Below are 21,058 nucleotides of genomic sequence, written 5' to 3'. Positions count from 1 at the left end.
CTACATCTCACTGTACTTGCATGGAGGGTGCAACAGGCAGGTTGTGATATTATTTCCTGTTTTTATTTACTTTGTACTGACCCATAGAAATTGCTGTCTCTCAAACATTTGTATGTGTCTTAAGAAGTAATACAGTGTTCTTTTGCTTACATTCCTGTGCCTCTTGTGCTAATGCATTTGTTTAGGAAGGGGCGTGGGGGGATACATAGTAAACTTGGCTGGGAAACTGATGCAATTAAAAATAATTCTTTTTTATCTGGATATTAATAACTCAGATCAGTTCTGGCATCCAGTTGCCTGTAGTACTCTACAGATGATTGTATCAGCAATGAGAGGCAGTGTTAGGGAATATTGCTGAATGAGCAATGCTATGAAACTATGGCAAAAGCATTTCCTTTTCATAGAGAGCTGGAAGGTCCTGACTGGGTGCTGACCTCAGGCTGCTTTGACTCTTTAGCATCTTTTTCTACTCTGACTTTGTAAAGTTGCTTGCCAAACAGATTCTCATTTAAGAAACACAGAATTAAAACACAAGTTTAGAAGCTGTAACATGGTCTCCACTGCTCGTGGCAGATAATGTTGTTGCTGATGAAAAAATACCTGGGCACAGATGTGGTAGCTCTGCATTTCTAGAGTTGCTTTATGATGGCCTTTGTAAGTCTGAATGTGAATGTGGCCTCTTGTTACACAGGGCAGGTGCATTTTTCTGGCCCTGTGTCTATAGATAAAGTGTAACTGTGATGGTCTCCTCTGACCTCTTTCTTCCAGAAGCACAGGCTGCATGCTTGAAAATGGAGACAATGGCTTTGTTGTGAATTTGGCCCAAAATGTCTAGAGAACAGAGCACATGAAATGCTGAAGATGTTTCCATCTGCTGTTTCAAAGAGACTAAATACCTGGTATTTAGGTTAATACAGGAGGACCATGAGATGGGTGGTGTTTTCCTCATTGGTTAATTTATTATTTATGCTTAAAACAAGCGAAACCAAAAAGTCGTCAGTATGCCTGTTCACCTCAGTTATATAAAAACATACATACAGATGTATTTTTGCCTTCTGAGTTACCTGTCAATAAAATACTGTGGCTTAACACATTTTATAAAAGACAATTGCAATGTTGCCCGGAATTAAATAGTGCATACAGGTACCAGAGTACTCAATTTAACTTGACAATTTAAATTGTGTTAGCATGTAAAATGGAAAGAGGTATTTGAGCCATCTAGTGGTTGGTATTAAACATTTTAACATTTTGATAGTTTGTAGAAAATGCAAAAGACAATCAGCTTGAAAATGACATGTCTAATTTGTCTGCTTTTTAATAGCATAGCTATAGCATGAAAAAACACAGACATTCAGCTTCAAATTTGAGGTACATTCTGTTTCGATTTGCAGCTTTTTTCAATTTGCTGTAGAATTTACATAAAAATTACATTATATGTTAGTAAGTAGACAGTGAGTTTTGTTATTGTGAGGCATAGAGAAATTTTCAGGGTTGTTAAGAAGTTCAAGAAAAGGGTTATAACAAAATAATTTTGGGTTTTTGCTTCTTACTGAAAAATGTTTGGAGGGAGAAAAGTGGGATTCTACTTCATCAGCTATTTATAGAAGGATTCTGAATAGAGGGATTAAATTACAAGAGTAATCTTTACTGGGAAACATGGAATGGACATTTTTTTGTGATAAGCTTGTCCAAATAAAACTAACACAGGCAGATGAAAATGAATTTCTTAAGTTCAGGTTTGTTCCTGGTAAACGGAGTCACAATATCATAGGATGTTAAAAAAAGGACACTGCATAGATGAAAATTTTGTATAATGATCCTTCTTGCTCCTGGCATATATTAAGCTGTTCTAGTCTTTAATATTGGCTGTTGCAAGTAGGAACTTGGCTGCATGTTGAACTTGCTGGTGTTCTGCAATAAAGGCAGAAAAGAATCAACAAGCAGTGCTAATGGTTGTACATATAGAGGGAGAGCTATAGTATTTCAGAACAGATGCATATTATCCATACTGACATTTCATAATTTTCACTTCAAATTTGGAATTAATTATTGCAGGGTCTTAAGTCTTGCCCTGATATTTATTGAAAAGAAAGTGGCAGCCTAACAGATTTTTAAAATCGTTCTCAAATGCTTTGTAAGGCAAATCAGAATGAGAGGTCACATAACAAGGGACATAGCAGTAATGCTTGATTTGTATTTTACTGGGGCAGGGACAACCTCATGTAAACTTGATACACTAATTACATTTGGAAAATCACCTGCATCTTGGTCCTTCTCTGCCTTCAAAGTGAATGACGACTATTAACTTGTAGGATCAAAATATCATTTTAGATTAATCTTCTGAATCTGAAACTCATTTGGACTATGAATTCTAATGGGTTTCAGAAAAGGAAATTAAATTCTTTGCAGATTGAAGAGGTTTTTGTTGTTTGGCATATTTTTGTTTGAATTTTGCAATGTGGTTCTGAAAGATTTTATTATCATTATTCTTAATCTTTATGATGATCTGCTCTTGATTACAATTGGTGAATGTCTGAGTTAACAAGGGACAGTTTTGTTAAGTTGGTTTCTAAAAATGAGCCTGACCCAAGCACAATGATGTACTCTGTATTTTTCAGGCTTCCGTGTTGCACAAATGAAATTATCTTTCAATCTTACTTCTTCATAGAAAATTACTTTTAAATCAAGGCATTATGTACAGTGATTTTTTGAGCTTGCCTTTCTTAATCTGTTGTTGCTAGAGCACTCCTGGAAAGCAGGAAATACATGGGATACAGAATTAGAGATCTTTTATCTTTATGATGTCCATACTGTGTTTTTGTTCAACTAAAGAGGAATGTAGTTTTGTGGTAGTATTAAATTGTCATCTTTTATTGTTTTATGTACTTACCCCTGCACTCCCCCATGTACATCTTGCAGTGCCCTGATTGCTGTAGTATCTGGTGATACCACAGCATTTTTTGGAAGTTGTCCATGGCTGAAGCTGTGATCCAACTGTGTTCATGAAAGGATCCTTGGCATTTCCCTTGGTTTTAATTTGCGTTTAGAAGATGCAGATGAGCTATAATGAAATGGCAATATTGGGTCCTGCTTCTGATGAGTTCAGGTCTTTGAACTGTGTTTCAGTTACCCGTTATTTTCTAGGAGAAATCTGGCTATACCTTTTATATTTGTTTTGGGTTTAAGGAATAACTAGGTTTCCTTTTGTGGAATTCCATAGAAGTACGACTTACTGAAGAAGTGCTTACAAGTGGAAGAGGGTTTATCTTGAACTACAGTCTTCAACAGTGGAAATTCCATCTGTTGCCCATGTGTCAGAGCTTTGTGTTCTTTGGGGTGTATTCCTGGTCTCTCAAAACTAGAATTACGTATTTAAAAAGCCTAATAATGTGTCATAGGCAGCATGTACATGTTGTCTCCATTAAATAATGAAATAGCTCTGCTGAACAGAACACATCTATGCTGAGGCATAACATTTCAAAAGAAAAAACATTTTGTTTTTCTAATTTAGGAAATACATCATAGTTATTTGTAGAATTGAATATACCACCAGCCAAACATTCATTAAACCTCTTTAGCAGTGTCACTTTAGAAACAAATACTTTTCTGTAAAAAGAAAACGGGAGGAAAATGGATATGCAGGAGGGGAATGGTATATGTTGGGGTTTTTTTTCCCCATTCTGCAAAGTAGGGAAACAGATAATAGAAATTTGATTAGCTATGAAGAAATATGATTGTCTTAGTTTTGAAACTGATGGTCTATTTTTGGTGGTCAGAAAGCAGAAAATTCCGTAAGCATCTTTTCATATTCATATAGTTAATATTGTACTTTAGACACTGAAGTCAGTGTGTAGCTTTGTTTACTTCTATGTGAATATAAATTTTTATAACTATGAAATGGTGTTTGGTCATAACATATTTTTTATTAGATTAAATTGCTCTGTCATATCTTTCCCTGCTGTTGTACAAGTAGAACAAAGGACATCAGTTTCTCTGATGTAAAAACACTTGAATATTATTGTTGTTACAATTCCTCCAGAAATATTTTTCAGGGAATATCTTTTTTTCAATGTCTACCTGTCTTTTCATTCTTTCCTTTTGGTTCTTTTAGCTGCTTAAGGTAAAATTTAAATAGGCTTATTTTATGATGAAAAGAGAATTAAAAAAGAGGATAAAAAAAATACTGTTTTCCAGCGTATGGTTGTCCTATCTGGGTTTTAAATGTTGTTTCTTTCCTTTACAGAATGCTGCCTTTTTATATGGCCTTGGTTTGGTCTACTTCCATTACAATGCCTTTCAATGGTAAGTTGGAATAAGCTCACAGTATCAATGTTATGTGGTGTTTTGTTGGAAGGTGAAAACTTCAACTTTTGTTCAGTGTGAGTCTATGATAATTTTTTGTTATAGATACAGTCTATAGATACAGTCTATAGATACTTTTAAAATTACAGATACAGCGTTTGAAGATACACTGTCCTCTGTATCATATCTGACTTACTATAGTGTGCATGTAGGAGATACCACAGCTGCCTGGAAAGAAAAGCACTTAGAAGAATTTTTGTTCCTTATAATATGATTTATCAAGGGGATATAGCAGTATGACTCCAGGTTTTTGTGATTTTTTTTTTATATCAATAGTTAGTAGCCTGTGGTTGCTTGAAAGCCTGTTTTCAAAAATCATTTCTTTTGGAAAAGAAGTGGGAAAGTGGGCATGCTTTCATTTAGCTTGGTATCCAGTAATTTTTGCGTAGCTGTATAACGTGAAACTTTGTTGTGTGAAGCAGTGCATTCAGGCTTCAATCAGAAATTAAAACTGATGTAAAAATTCAGAAAGTTGTAAATTCCAGAAGGGCTTAGGGGGACTGTTACTTGGATATAGGTGGGAGAGCAGGTTTTCACTTGTGGTATTAGTTCTGCTTTATTGGTGATGAGCTAAGAATGGTGGATGGAATAGGTTCTGTCACAGGATTTCTGTTGAAAGGTCCTCAGACTTCTGTTGGGGTTTGTTCCTGTGGAGATATAGTTAGTGTCATTGGAAAAAAAGTTAGAAAGGTGCACTGTTTAGATCAGTGCTTTTTTACACTCAGTATGGAAACTTCATATGAATTTGTACCACTTGATTGATTACTAAAAAAATTATTAATTTTCTGGACTGAGCGTGACTGCAGTTACAGAGGCACAAAGTGCTGCTGACCAGTGGTTTGAAATATAAAGTAAGGTATTTCCCCCTCCTCAATGTATCTCTGTATCTGAGAGAAAGAAGATTTGTGCTTTCCTCGGGATTATGTAACTAAGCTTTTATTCTCCCAATTAAGATAAGATGGTTAAATCATGAGCTCAGAACCTGGATTATTTATTTATTTATTGCTTTTAAATTTTGTAGCTTACTGCTTTGTTTATGAGTTGTGGTGAAATGAATGTCATGTATTGTACCTGGCATGCAATGCTATTGCATTCTAATTAAGAAGAGAAGACAAATTTTCAGAAAACCTGAGAATCCACAATTTTAGGACTGTGATGTGTCTTGGTTGAATTTCACCAAGTTTCAGAATGTTCCTTTTTTTTCGCAGGCTTGCCTTCTTCATGTAACATTCAAGAGTATTTTGTGCAGCAGGTTTTCTAAAAAGGGGTATCTAATTAGAATTTGCACTGTAAAAATGGTAGAAAACTAGAAAACTAGAAAAGATAAAATTTTAAAAGACAAGTAGTTAAAATTAGAATAGTCTGTATGACCACATGTTTAGCATAGACTACTGCCATTAGTGAGTTAGGTGATTTAGCAACTTCCTGTGGATGGAGCAGCAAAGTTAGTATTCATAAATTAAGTAATAATAAAGTAAGTTTTATTTAATTAAGTAATAAGTAAAGTATTAATAAATTAAAGCTTTGAATTAATTTAGATTTTTCTTGCATGCCTTTATGTAAGCTTGTTGGGAACATGAGTATGAATTGATGCCTTAACTGCACATAAAGCTTTATGTTAAGGTTGTGTAAAATAATCATGTATGCCATTTCATTCATATAACAAAGTTATGTATAGTGTGGTACTAAGGAAGTTGTTAGAATGTTAGATAGAATTTTTAGAGGAAGAAAATCTAATGCAGATAAGATCTTACACATTTGTGGTGGTGATTCTTTTCTTTTTTTAATTCCCTTTGAGTGATTCCCTCCCCCCCTTTATTATGTTTTCTTAAGGATGAGAGGAGTGGGATGTGTGGTTGTGGGTGTTTAGGTGTGACAAAATCATAATAAAATTGGAGGTGATAGAAATTAGTTTAGATATGTTCTCTTTTATAGATTTTAATCCTCCACAGAGCCCTCTTGAAAACTGCTTGAAGAATCCTGCTTCTTTGAGAGTGACATGCTAGGCAAGCTGTGTTATTTCCTGCTGCAGCTATTCCATCTGTTTAAATTCTTAGGGTACAAAAATCTGTATATTTCAGGCAGGTAGAAGAGACCTCTAGACCATTTTAAGGTAGTTTAGGCTATTGTGCTTCATCCACAAACTTTTTTTTATTCACACCACTTCAGATATTTGTATTTTTTAATGAGATGTATGTACCTAGTCCTAGGTACATGTGCGTTATATACATAGTCCTTTAAAGAAAAAAAGGTAAGGAAATGTTTGAGGTTTCATATAAAAAGGGTTAATAAAAAAAACTGAATTAAAATTAGGTCAGGTTTTTAGTTGTTGTGCATGTTTTTATAGTATTAAGTTTTCCAGCTTTCATTTTTATGAAAACTGTTAAATTGACTCGAAGACATATGCAATTCACTGTAATTCAATCTTGTACATTTCCCTATATACTAAAGCAGCTTTACATTATTATGTTAAATAAAAACTCTATCTGATACATAATTTTATATTAGTGATTTTTTTAATTACTCATCTAACAACTGAAAGTTCTCAGTGTATAAAGAAATGGTGTGATACTGTGATCAGACTAAAGCTATTTTATGCAATTGCTATAGTAAGATATGTCATAGGGCTTTATCTCCATAAATTGGATCAAGTATAGTAAAACAGGTGTTACAGATCTTAAATTTTGGTAATCTGTCTTGTGCACCATTTGTCCTCCAAGTAAAGTGGTTGGCATTTTTTTCTCTGTTGTTTACCTGTTTTTTAGGGAGGGACAGAATACCAGTAGAATAGAGAGGGGTGAGATACTCACATAATCTGGATAATTTAATGCTCTCCCTAGCTGTCTTTCAGATTCAACACTTACAGAATTTCAGTAGTTCGTCAAAGGCTACCCTTAATTTCTGTGCAGTGACTGCTTTTAAGTGCAGTGGCTTGGATGCCCTTTTTTTTCTTTGACTTTGTTAAGTATTCTGAGCCTGACTGGGGTATCATTTGCCGATTTACACTGAGTCCTACCAAGATAAAAAGATGGAGTCCAAGCTCTGGAATTGTGTCCTGAAACTGTCTCTAGCATCCTATTTGGATCCTGGCCTACCATGGTGCTCCAAGGCCAGCCTGCAGAGTTTTCAGTGACTGTTACCTTCCAAACTGCTGGACAAGGTGTATGAGAAAGACACACTCTTCCTCAGAAACACATCACAGGAGGCTGAGGTCAGTCATCCTTACTGCCTCATTTAGCACATACTCTGAGGCTCCTCAATCTAAGGATTCCCAGGAGAAGTTACACATTATATAAAACATAACAGCACACAGTCCTGAAAAAAGCCAAAGACTATAGCAAGAGATGATCCAGACCTTTTTCCACACCTCCATCATGGTTAAGATGCTGATTGCCTGAGGAAAATCTGTCATATTTGGAGCTTTTTGATCATTCTGCCATTCTTTCCAAAAGAGCAGCACTCTGTCATCTATTCAGCGTCAAACAGTATCTAGAACCACCGCCTCTCCTTCTGGTTCCTTTCAAGTAACCTCACAGCCAGCCCCAGTCTGTTTGCACTACTGCATAGTGTCACTGCTGTAAGCCAGAGTATTCTGTGTGGTGCAATTTTTCCTGTTAGCATGATTTGGGAGTTGAGCAAAGAATGCTTTTTCCCCCCTCTTTTCAACTGTGATTCAAAACTGGATCTTGACATCAAAAAGGCAGCTGCAGTCTTTCATTATTCGTATCTAATTCAGGTAAAGGTATTTAATGGGCAAGAGAGAGCAAGCACCTACAACCCTCACTTGTAAAGTGCTGCATCTCTGTGTTCAACACAGGAGCACTGAGTAGCCTCTCCATATCCCGTCTCTGCTGCTGCTGAATTTCACAGTCCTCCAAAGGCCAAGCTTGGTTTTCTGTGAACCTGCATTCATCTCTTGGTCACTGTGTAGCCACATAGATACCTGAAAATTACTTTTCCTCTAGAAGTCCTTCAAGGACTTCAGTGAGGCAGGATCATTCTTTTCCATGAACCTACAAGAAAACACACAAAGCTTAGCATCACCTTGGAGGTGGCCTTAGCACCAATCACAGTGGACCATTTACTTGAGCAGAAGGAGTTCTGTCTCTTGCACTCTTTGGCTGTCATTCTTTTTCATCTTGTCCAGAAACTGAAGATTAGCTCTTCTCACAGACAATCCTGAGTTAGTAGAGCAGCTGTTTAAGCTCTGAAAGTACCCAGGTCTACAGAAGAATGTAAAACATTTTTAGTATTCTCACGTGCCAACCTTCAGTATAGCAAGTCTTATTCATCTACCCAGGAAGCTGTTGTTGTGTGGTGGTTGCTATTTGCCTGTGAAAGTGGCAGAATCCTGTGCTGTCAAGGTTTGTTCTTTGCCCTTCTTTTCTCAGTCTATTAATATGTATTTTTTTCAGGGCCAAGCTGTTAGAAACACAGATTTGTCTTTGAGAGGATTGTTATTTTGTTCCCAAGCACAACCAGATCATTCAGATGTTTTTCAAGCTGTTTGTGTCAGTGGTGGGCAGATCCAAGTGACTGGACCATTCTACACAGAGTAGTCAAGTGGGTAGTGGGATGTGTCAGAATGCAAACCCCACCTATTGGGGTTCTCCTTCCCTTGTGTGGGAACACCCCACCCTTGATGTAGACAGCAACCACTACACTCTTCATCAAATGCTGTCTGCTCTGCAGGCCTCCAGGTTCGTGCCACTGTGGATGGTGCACAGCATCTGATGAAGTAGGCCAGTGGTTGCAGTTTGCATGAAGGGTTCACCCAAGTGACTGACAGTGACATTTCATAGAATCATAGAATCATAGAATTGGCTGGGTTGGAAGAGACCTCAGAGATCATCAAGTCCAACCCTTGATCCACTACCGCTGCAGTTACCAGACCATGGCACTGAGTGCCACATCCAGTCTCTTTTTAAATATCTCCAGGGACGGAGAATCCACTACTTCCCTGGGCAGCCCATTCCAATGTCTGATCACCCTCTCCGTAAAGAAATGCTTTCTAATAGCCAACCTAAACCTCCCCTGGCACAACTTGAGACCGTGCCCTCTTGTCTTGCTGAGAGTTGCATGGGAAAAGAGACCAACCCCCCCTGGCTACAACCTCCTTTCAGGGAGTTGTAGAGAGTGAAGTAGTAATTTCACCAGTAATTGGCAGTCTGTGGAGTTCCTGCTTGCAGTGGAAAGTCCAGGAGGGATGTAATTTGAAAGCAGAAAACCAGCTTGCTTACTTGTGATCTTCAAGGTGCAGTCTGTGCTGGTGCTTTGTTCCCTGTCCTGTCAGTCCTCTCAGCTGGGCTGGTGTTCGTGGTTAACTTCATGAGGAGGGCAGAAGTTAAACGCACAGTGTATAGGTACTGCTTTAACAAATACTTGTTATGTTTCAGGTGGCTGGGTCTGTGTATATATTTTTTTGGTATATAAAATGGGAATGTACACATAGATTACATGTACTCATTTTAATTAACCATTAACAAAGTGGTAATTAACTTTCTTTTGTTGTCTTATCTTTCTGTGATTGTGTGCCAAACATACTTCTCGGATTGATGAAAATGTGTAATATCTGACAACACTGGAAAAAAACCAACAGTACACTCAGCTGCTGTTCTAGAGAAATGTTTAAAGACATTTAAAAAGTATTTCAAAGTGTTTCACCATTTAACTGTTAAAGCCCTATAGACAGAGGAGTTCTATCTAAAGACTGCAAAAGTATTTGATACAATTGCAGTGTCCCAACTACAACTATTTACAGACATTTTGGTTATGTTCACACTGATTATGAGTTTCAAAGAGAAATTTGTCCATCATATCTTCACATCATTTTCATTAGTGGGACTATAAAATGACATAAGACATAGAATAGGTGGTAAGAAAATTGAGGAGGGATGAAGAATAAGAAAGTTTCACTCTAGCTGCATCAGATATTTCTTCTGATACGCTAGAATATTCTTTTATTTTGTAGGCTCATTCTGATTTTCAAACTTTTTGTTTGAAACATACAAGTCTTACTTTTTGCATAGTTAAACTGTTGATATGTCATTATATTCTTTCACCTACTTCAAAGCTGATTTTGTTCAGACTGTTGAAGTAAAGTCCTCCAGTAAAAGTCTTTATAAGGGTTCACTAAATGTTTAATACTGTTTCCTATTAATTATTATCCAGCTGCTTTCTTCACTGTCATAATGGTAGGCATAGTTGTATAGATGTGTGGGTGGAGAGATAGATGAAGTATTGACTTTCAAGGCTTGATTTGGAGATGATAGATTCATGTCATTTTTCTGTATTTTATTGTTACAGTGTTGTGCCCAGAGATGCTTTTCATCCTCCATAGTGTTTGTTTTCTAGTCCCTCCTTCCCTTTTTGTGGAATGTTAGATAGCCTTTCCTGTCTATAAGTGGAAACACTACCATTAATTAAATAAGAGATAACTCTTATTTAATTTAAATACATCTTGGTAGATTCAACCGAAGCTATGTCTTACCAGGCAGTTCATTAATATCTTCAGAGAATGAACTGAAAGTTGTCTCTTACTGAATTTAGACTACTGTAATTTATTTCTGTAGTATGAGAGCTTCCAGTCCTTCATTCAGTGATTTATCCTTTGGACTAATATATGTTTAGTCTGCCAAAGGATTAAAATGAAAGCTGTGCATGAAGGCCACTTAATGAGTGGTGGAGACTAACAACCTATTGAGGAAGGCTCTGTGCCATCATCTCTGAAGGAAGCTGTGAGCTTCTTCAGCCAAGTCCTGCTTCATATGTGACAGATCATCAAGCTGTTGGTTTGCATCTGTGTTTCTGGTTTTGGTCAAACGATAAGAGAACTTCGAGGGAAAGCATCTGAGTAACTTGGACACCTGAGGTCCTCTAGACATGTGTCTTTCTGGGTGAAGCTTGGCCAGAGGACAGAAAGGAGATAGGTGATATTTCAGGACAAAGATCTGTACAAGTATTAAGTGACTCCTGCTGTATCTGGAAGGCCCAGTTCAGGCAAAGGTGCTGGGAAGGCAGTTGCCAACAGTTGGCCACGTTCTCCCTCATTTCCCTTTACTACTACAACACTTGCTTCTACTTTCCACTTATTTTCATGTCCTTTTCCTACTGTGCTGTACCAACCTATACCCACCATATCATCTGCCTTGGATGTTGCCAAGCACATAAGACTGAAATGAATGTCAGTGATGTTGCAGATGTTTTGGTATTGATGTAGGACGGAAGTGAGTCGAGTTCTGGGCATGACAATAGGAAACAGGCAGCCAAAATAAAAAGTTTGAGATATCCTGTAATCTTGAGTGCATTGCTGTTTTACTTAATGTTTCCCACTTACTTAAATGTTCCCAATAACCAAAACTAGATCAATATTAATTCAGCTATGGGGTAGAATTGCTTGTCTATCTTTAAGAGTTAATAAGCAAATTTCTTTTGACAGCTTCATCATTTGACTATATAAAATCAGGCTATTGTTCCAAATTAGACATAGGCACCTACCACTGGTAGAAATTGTTGAATATTCTGCCTTTCAGATGACTATGAAATTTTGATGATGCCCTTTTTTACAGAAGTAGTAGAAGTAATTTGTTATCAGTGATTGTCATCCTGGAAAAAAACTGCAAGTTGCATAATCAGTACAGAATTAACACTAGAGCTAAGCAAGATTCAGGCCAGTATTTTGAATGGAAAAAATTAAGTATTTGATTTTTAGTTGGAAAAATTGCTCTGCAGAATATTTAGTGTATTCTTACAACATTTTCCTATTAATTTACTGACATAATTATCCTTCATTATAAGTTTGTTACCTTCAGAACTCTCTTTTAGGTTTTTTTTATGGCATCCAGAGATAAAGAATTTGGATGCAAGTAAGATATTGACCCAAGAGTTCTGTAGCAGTCCAAGGGCATGTGGTTTAATTCTTAAACGTAAAATCATTGCATATTAGAGCAAATAGAAAAAATTTCAAAGTGAAGAGTGTTTCACCAGACTCTCTGCCAGTCTGTCCATTCCATTGCCAAATCAATGCAATGGATGGGAGCCATCAGTGCTCCCTGACTATATGCCTTTCAATTTTTTAACCTTCTGAGAAAATACTGCTTTTAAAGCACCTTTTACTTGCCTCCCAGAACCATCAGTTAAGGAGTGATCAAATATAACTGAAATCTACAGCTGTAACAATATTATTTGGCTGTAAGCAGCATGGTTGCTCTTACCAGTATCTTAATGGGTTACAGAGAGTACAGTGTACAGAGGTTTTTGGTTTGACTCAGTTGATTAGATAAATTTTTCCAATCATCCATTAGAGTTGAAAAACATTCCATTACTTCCTGCGTAGCTTGTGTCTAGGAAATTATGCCTTCTGCTGCTAATAATTTTCTTCCTCCTTATACATTTTGTGCTTCTCTTCATTGCAAAATTGCGTTGCAACATTATCTCAAACACTCATGATAGCTACTAATGCTGAACCTGACTCCACAAGCAGGTTAGAGAAGGGGGAATGGTGTCCTCATGGCTGCACAGAGGTTTTATCCAGGTTCTGTGCTTAACGTGACACAGTCTTTTCATGTTGCCCACGGCTTATAGTTTGACTTTAAAGTCCTATGCTTCTCTGTAAGATGAGGCCAGGCAATTCTTGTTCTTTTGAATGAATGGCAGTGTACATTTGAACTAAATGTCAGAACTATCCTCAAAAGCTGGTTGTTACACTTGCTTTGTTTAACACTATTGCTTAGCTGTGGAAATGAATAATATTTCTTGTTCAGTAAGCAAGAGCCTATAAAAATATTTTTGTCTCTTACAATTTCTTGCAATCTGTTTCAGAAATCCATGTGTCAGTGGTTCTTGGGAGTGAGACATGACATAGGGGAAATATGGAAATACTATTTTCTGACTAAGATATCTAGCTAAATTTGAAGAGTGTGATGTTTATCAAGTGTATGGTCACAATCTCACATGTGGTGTTGAAATGCTATGTGTCTATACCTGATTTCTATGTTCTCTTTGATAGGGACCACAGGCACTGTTTTATTTAATTTCTAAAACTTAGGGTACGGTCTATGAGCAAAATGCAAATAATGGATTTTAAATAATGGCTAACAGTCTGAGTACCGTATCAGAGTTAAGACAAGAAATACAAATACAAAATAATGAAATCTATCCCTTGGTATAACAAAAGCACAGCTTAAAATATGTACTGATATTTAGAGATGAGTCCAGTCTTAGACCGTCCAGTTTGAGTGGTGATGACTGTGAACATACTACTGAGACAGAAATCTTTGTTATGATTTCAATGTAGGTACTGAGGTGTGTGATCAATCACCACCCATACTATTCCAGAAAAGTTTAAATGAGATGTGAGAGACTGCTTAGCCAGTGCAAGTTTGTCCCTTTGGTGCTTCAGATGCTCATTTGCCTTGTGTAAGTGGAAAAGTATGGTACACGATAGGGAGACCCTTCCTGAACAATTGCAATAGAGGGAACTTCAGTTCCACAATAAAAATGTAGTATTTTTTAACCCCATTTGCTCTTAGGGTGTATTAGAACAAGTCAAATAATGCTTTAGGTATGAATAATTTTGTTCAGTAGTGCAGAGGAAGTTCTTTGCCTTTGATTTTCTTTGCTTTCAAGAACGAGAGAAGAGCCCATAAGAGCTTTGGAGTAGAATTGATATTTTTACTGAAGGGTTACAAAATTGCTAATGTGAATAAGAAGCCGTATGAAAAATATTTATTGAATTGCCCATTACACCTGCTGACCTTTTGCCCTTAGACATAATATTACATTTGGGGAGAAGGAGTGAGCTTAATTTGCCTAAAGATAGTGTAATTTTAGGTAATCCTGCCCAGTGTCCCTTTGCTGCTCTGCAGTGGGTACAGTCCTCCATTGACTTGCCTGTTATTTCCCAGTTCAGCATCAGTCTCTGGGGTCACCTAGAACAGCAGATGGGACTGGGCTCCCTGGCCTTATGTGCTTGTACCTACCCTAAGTGAGAGTGATTCTGATTTCTGTCACTGTTTGAACAGTGATGTATGTGAATGTATTTTGTTTCAACCTGTCACTAGATTTCAGGCAAGCTCACATAATTTCTCTTAGCTTCTTTCCCTGGAAATTTAAATCTGTTTTATTGTAGTTGGTATTCCAGCTGTCCTACTTCTATGCAGTTGGCCTGAGAGGCAAAACAGCCATGTTTAGCATCACATTTTTTCTGCTCCAAGATACAGTTGTTACATAGCACTTTTGTATAATGTGGTACATGTTTGGAGAGGATTTCAAGGTAGAGAAATGGAAGCAGAGCCATTCTCACCTACCATGGGAATGCAAGAGGCAACTGGGAAGAGGTGGCAGGGTTCGTATCTGTGTTTTCCTGGAGGTAATTGAGGGACTGGAAAGTAATAGCAGTAGATGTTAGTTTGAGTCCCTTACGTGGTGCTTGTGCTAAGAAAGGGAGGACAAAGGAATGCACAAATGGAAGAGGTTGTTGCAGTGAGAGGAGATGTGTGTGATCTCTCCTTTTGGGGCTTTGTGTTCTGCTGCTGATCTCTGGAGTCTGTACTACCTGGAATCGAGAGCAACCTAGCAGTTGGTTGTGACATGAATGATCACTGCATTGTTCTGAAGTTGCAGTAATTTTGTTACTAATTCCTGAGTCATCCTTTCTGAAATAGCAGATACATTACTGTATTTCATGCAGCAAATTAGTTTCTCTAAATTAATAGAAAAGATTAAGCTTTCAAATATGCCAGGATATCTGGAGTATAAAATTACCCAGTCCTTGAAGAATCAAAAGCTGTGCACTAAAAACATTGCATGTAAACCATTAGTTCGAGATGTTCTTCTATAACAGTGCTTTGTGATCCACTTTCTGCTACTCATATAAATAACATTAGTTTTAAAGTAATGCTTCAGTAAAAAGTAATTTTTTAATCTGTGTTTTTCTTCCAGGGCAATTAAAGCATTTCAGGAGGCGCTTTATGTTGATCCCAGCTTTTGTCGAGCCAAGGAAATTCATTTGCGACTTGGGCTTATGTTCAAAGTGAACACAGACTATGAGTCTAGTTTAAAGGTAGGTTTAAACCCTTTCAGATTGAATTAACATTTGTTACAAGTTGTGTTGCATTTTAAAACTTTAAAGAATGCATAAGCATGTAGCAGTTAAATATTACCTGCTTTACGAATAGAAGTGCTTCATGATGAAATATCTTGGTTTGAAGACAGAAAAGGGTAGGATTTGAGGTGTGGTAGATGCTAGAAATACTCAGAAAAGCCTAGTAAAATTATAGATGAACACTGATACTCTACAAGATCAAAAACCTGCTGTAGGGATCCCATTAAAGTATTTCATTGGGGGGGGAGGGCTGAGGACATACAGAGAACTGTAGAAAAAAAGAAGAATTAGTAGCTTGGATTTGTTGATGGTAATTGAATTTTTTTAACGGTTCTATTGTAAAATGGAAGTTCTTAAAAATTATTAGAAAGCTCTTATGCAAAGTAATGTTCTCATACTGATTTTTTAGTTTCTGCTTTTCTGGCAGTTGATTATTCTTTTATTTTCTGGTTTGATAGTCAGCTTCCAAGGCAGCTAATTCTGGCTAATCAGTTAGAAATGATCTGTCTTAATAGAGTACTTTCTTCTATACTCCTTGAAATGTTTTTTACTGCTTTCATTATTTTTATTGGACTCTGATTATGTTCTTTTTCTTTCCTTCATACAACACCATTGCCCATTTTTTTCCCTCCTTCCATTTTGTTCTCTGTTCCCGTGTTCTTTCCTTCCTGACCTCTTATATTTAGTTATGTGTGTATGTGAAAAAGGAAAGCTTTCTTTAATAGAGTTTTACGTGTCGGGAAATGCAGCTGCAGGGCTGAGAATTTTGTAATTTGTTTTGAAGTATAATTTATAAACCTATTTCTGCATATTAACCTATCCTAAAACTACTGAAATAATTAAATGCTTTATTTTCAAGAATCTTGGTATCTTCCTTGTCCTGGCAGCTTGTTTTCTTGAGAGTTGTATTTGTGAGGCTATCAGAATCTCATTGTTCAAAATTTGAAAGAGTAAAGTGTTGCTGTCAATTTTTCCTTTCAGTATTTGTAATAATGGGAAGCACTTCCCTCATCAGGCTTCCTTTTTTCATACATAGTCCAAGCTTTCACCTATAGAATAGGTAAAGTTGGAAATTGTGCTTAGACAGGATGATATTGCATAAAGTAGGAAATATTGAAGTGCAATGAATGGCAAAAGAGAGCAAGAGGAGTAGAGGTAAATCACTGGGTTGGGAAAGGAATTATGTATAGGTTTGTGTGGTCCTATTTCCTTACACTTTGGCATGGGTTTGGTACTGGCTGTCATGATACATAGGGAATAAAAGAAGTGCTGAAAAATTGTATTTTGGGTTTATTTTTTAAAAAGTCAGGGACAAAACAGAAATGTAAATTTACAAGTAGTAAGCTTGTAATCAGGTAGTGGAAAGAACTTCTGAATATTAATTTTTAATAGAAGAAATTAATCAAGTAATAAATAACCTGATCAAGTTACCTCAGAGGACAAATGGCAGCAAGAAAACAAGCTTACCCTGGAGCAGAGTGAAGATCTTCAAAAGGATGATGAAATAAACATAATGGGGTGGGGATGTATTAAGTGTAGTTTCAAATTGTCCTTAAGTCAATGTAACTGCAAGCTGTTGGTAGAAGGTCGTCTCATTTTCCAGCTTGCAATCCTCATTAGAATTTTTTTGCAATCTGCTGCATTGAGTCAAATGATTTTTTTTCCTTTTGTAGACTGAAGTGCTTAAGAAGTCTGAACCAGCTCAACTTGAGATTGCTTAGTTGTTAAATCCATTGCAGGGGACATGGCAGGAGTGCATGAACAGGAAGGAAGGGGTAGAGCTGTCTTATCCCCTTCTGATGCAAAACACAACATGAAACTCTGCTCTGGAGTTACTAAGTACCTAAGGTAGAGTTTCTGGTTTACCTCCTTTGCAGTGGAGGTTGCATAGAGTAACAGCAAGAAAATCCACTCAAGTCTCAAACAGTTTCAGCTGTTTTCAGTTCAGCTCAGCTATGGATTTCATATTAAGTCCAGAGACTGATCTAATTTGTTTGAAAACAAAATAATATCCATTTAGTGTACCAAGGTATATATCAGAGTATGTCAATTGAGGGTAGACTAAGTAGAACAAGCAGGGGAGTATCTTCTTTAAAAGTCAGCCTGATTGATCTCTGAGTTGAAGTTTTTTTTAAAAAAAACCTTAAACCATAACTCTGTGAGTGACAAGAATATGAGAGGCAAGTCAAAAAATACTTCCTTAGTGAAGAGAACAAAATGAAGTGCTGATGCAGTGGTTATGCACAGGTATGGGAGAATAAGATGAGGAAGAGATACGATGAAAGACTGTAAAAGGATGTTTTCATAGAATGTCTGTCTTGCTCTCTGAGACTGAGTATCTTGTCTCGAAGTAATGAAAAGACACTGTTGTCTTCTTTTGCCTTTCTTTTCTTTTGTGGACCTTTTTAAAAGAATTTAGGATTTTAAAGGGTGATTATGGGGTATAGGATCCAGCCTGCTAGTGACTGGTAATGAATACAGACCAGGGCTCTGGGTAACGTGATTTGTAGCCCTCTTTGAGCTTCCTGTTTGACACTGAGGTGACAAGTGGAAGTAACTTTTCATCTGGTATTCACTTCTTACGGATTTCTCATGCTGTACCAATGCTGCATTAATGTACTTTGGAATATCATAATATTTTTGATGGTATTTAAACATTCATGTTCAGTCTGTAATTGCTAAGAATAAACCATTGCCAACAGATGAGTCATTGTCAGCACGTTTTCAGGCAAAGGGGGAAGATGGGAGTCTGAAGGTCATATATTCCATGTTTTTCACAATTTTAGGCCATTAACATAAATCATCTTTATTTTATATAAGCAATTTAAGCACAAAATTAATTTTTACTATTTTAAGATGTTGATGATCAAGATAATTACTAGAGTGCTGTTTAACAAGCATAAAATCAACTCTCAATGTTTTTTCAAAACCAATTACTGCCTTTGCATGTTCTTAACATTGCAGCAGTAATTGATGTAAACTCTGGCAAGAACACCGGTGCTGTTGAAAATTATTTGGCCCTCAGGCTTATATTAAGGGGGGAAAAAAAAAACCTGACCCTTCTGGTTGAGAAGAAAATAGTCCTTGTGTAACCTGACAACTAAGGAAGTGTTGCCTTCAGAGGTGATACATGGAAGCTGAATTTGCCCCATTCATCAGTAAAGTATAATTAATTTCAAAATCCACTGGCAGTGACTTGGGGGAAGAGCAGTAATTTATTATTGATTATTATAGCAGCTGCATACTTTAGGGCTTATGTCACAGCCTTAACTTTTTTCCACTTCACTACACATTTAGCTGCCTCCTTCCTATTTGCCATTTCCTACAAATGAAACTAGGAATGTGGTGTTTGATGGTGTTAGCTGGGATGGCATCGTGATAAAATGTTCCCGCTTCTGAGTATGTGCCACAATATTTTTGACATGTCATTTGCTCTCCTAGTCCTTTCCCTATTTATTGAATATGGGTTTTTTTTCAATTTTAGTCCCCTTTTTTTGATACTTGCATGTAATCATCCTGTCTTGTGCACATAAGTTGGTTCTTAAGTACTTTTGAATTTTAACCAATTTCTAGCAAAAGCATCAGAATGATAGAGATTTCAAAGACAAGTCTGTAGAACATGCCTATGTGACATGTTACCTGTTTGAGCTCTGCAAGCTGAGGATCAGGTTGGCCTGACCTGTAACAGAGGTACCAGCAGGCTGTTTGTGGGTCGTGTTTGTTGGAACATGAAAAATACCCATGACAGAAACTGCCCCATCCACACAGGAGGCAATGGGCAGCCCCCATGCCTCTTGTCCAGGGAGAAGCTGAGTGCTGATGGGTCTGTTGTGTGGGAGCACGGAGTATGTAGAAGAGGGAAAGCTGAGGGAAAGGGAAAAATTACAGCTTTGGTATTATTTGGTTTAATAGTTGAGTTATATTGGAAACAACAGCTACAGGAAACAGGCATCTGTCTGGTGCTCGTTCTGCTTGGTGATGTTGCAGAATCACAGTGTGATTTCAGTGGGCACTTATGGCTGTGATTCTGAAAGCTGAATACAAAGTTCAGTTTACTTACACTGTTTGCTGACAGAGTACTTGAGGGGAAAAAAATGAAATCTTAGGTTTTCATATGTATTATAATGATAACTTTTAGGGAACCATAAGTGGGAGATTTTATGTGGCTTGGTTTTGTGAATAGGTGTTTGGTTTGTTTGGGGTTTTTTTATCATGGATTGTTGGGGTTTTTTTGGTAATAGGTGGTCAGTAGGAACAGGAACTCTGGACAGGAGCAGGATATTTTATGGCAAGCCAAGCTATGTTGTGCTTTTGGCATTTTTTTTAATTTTTTTTTTAAGTATTACAGATGAATCTTGTACCCAGCAACAAAATCCTTAGAAAAACAAGAATTAAATTTTTCATGTTTTCAATTGTCTGCCTTTTAATAGAAATACTGATTTTTCCTTTCATTTTCAGAATTTTTTCCTCTTTATTTATACACAAAACAGCTATCCTATTAGTTTGCTTCAGGCCTGTGCGTTGATCTTGCCCATAAATCATCAATTTAAATATAATTTAAATTTTTTAATTATTTTCCTAAAGATTCTCATTTGTTAGCAATGTTCAGACATAATGCTTATATTAGGGCAAGAAAAAAAGCTGCAAAAGAATTAAAATTTATTGGGAAAATATGAATGGATTACATGAATATGCATGAAAAATATAAAACAATCTGAAAAGCTCAAAGTACATATTTATAGTTACTTTTCCATCACTTACTCAAATAATGTTCCTGTCATATATCTTTATGAAATATACTTTTAGCTACTTCAGCTATTGTATGCCAATATGTAGCTGTTATAGACAATAATTTTTAATGTTCTTTTTTCTCAGTAATAAAAAGGGATTTATGAAAGTGAAATGTTGTGTTTTCAAGCCTTCAAGTGCTGTTTCACAAGCTAGTTATCTTTCGTATATGCTCAGATTAGTAATTTTAACCTTAAATATCTTAAGTTGAAATGTATGCATTTATTTTTTATTATTAAAGGAAAAATTATCTAATAAAAATATATACAGTTATGGGAAGCTTTTATTTCTACTGTCTAGTTTTATGTATCTATTTCTGCCATAAGCTCACCAGTAACATCTTTAGATAAAAGACAGATCAAGGGGCGTTACATATTGCAAGTTGAATATCCAAGATTTTAGGCATTTCGCCTAAAAAGGATTCTGTGGAAAGCAAAATAAACTTACTCAAACTATTATTTTAATAAAAATGCGTGTGGATGGAAAACAGCATTTTGAACAGAAATTGCTTTCTAAGTCTTTGTAGTTTGCGTGTGTGTATGATGGAGAGACATGGACAAGATGTAAAACCATGGAAGGTTTTTAATGCAGCGTGGCACTGTAATCAAACTGCAGGGGAGTTATGCCTGCAACTGGTTGGTGCAAACTGTCCTGCCTACAAAGTGCTCTTCTTTTGCTCTCTCTTAGTTTTGCTTGGATTTTGGAGTGTTTCGGAGTTTTCCTATAAAAGAAAACTGTAGCTGTATTTTAGAAATATGGTTACAAAGAGGAATAAATGCTAAAGTTTAATTAACATGCTGCGTA

General features: G+C 36.6%; 1 protein-coding gene across 6 annotated transcripts in view; it reads left to right on the top strand.

Moving 5' to 3' along the window:
* Nucleotides 1-21,058, top strand: part of KDM6A (lysine demethylase 6A) — a 161,009-nt gene that overhangs the window by 71,775 nt on the left and 68,176 nt on the right. For all 6 annotated transcript variants that reach the window (XR_003988603.1, XM_030465758.1, XM_030465748.1 and 3 more), the window contains exons 5-6: nt 4,244-4,302; nt 15,304-15,424. Coding sequence is in view for 5 of the 6 variants with exons in the window: in XM_030465758.1 (XP_030321618.1) it covers nt 4,244-4,302; nt 15,304-15,424 (180 nt within the window). In the remaining variant the exon portion in view is untranslated. The remainder of the gene's footprint in view (nt 1-4,243; nt 4,303-15,303; nt 15,425-21,058) is intronic.

This window comes from Calypte anna, chromosome 1 (genome assembly GCF_003957555.1).
Source record: "Calypte anna isolate BGI_N300 chromosome 1, bCalAnn1_v1.p, whole genome shotgun sequence".
Lineage (NCBI taxonomy): Eukaryota > Metazoa > Chordata > Aves > Apodiformes > Trochilidae > Calypte > Calypte anna.
Note: the sequence above shows the minus strand (reverse complement) of the source record. Positions and strands in the feature narration are given on the sequence as shown.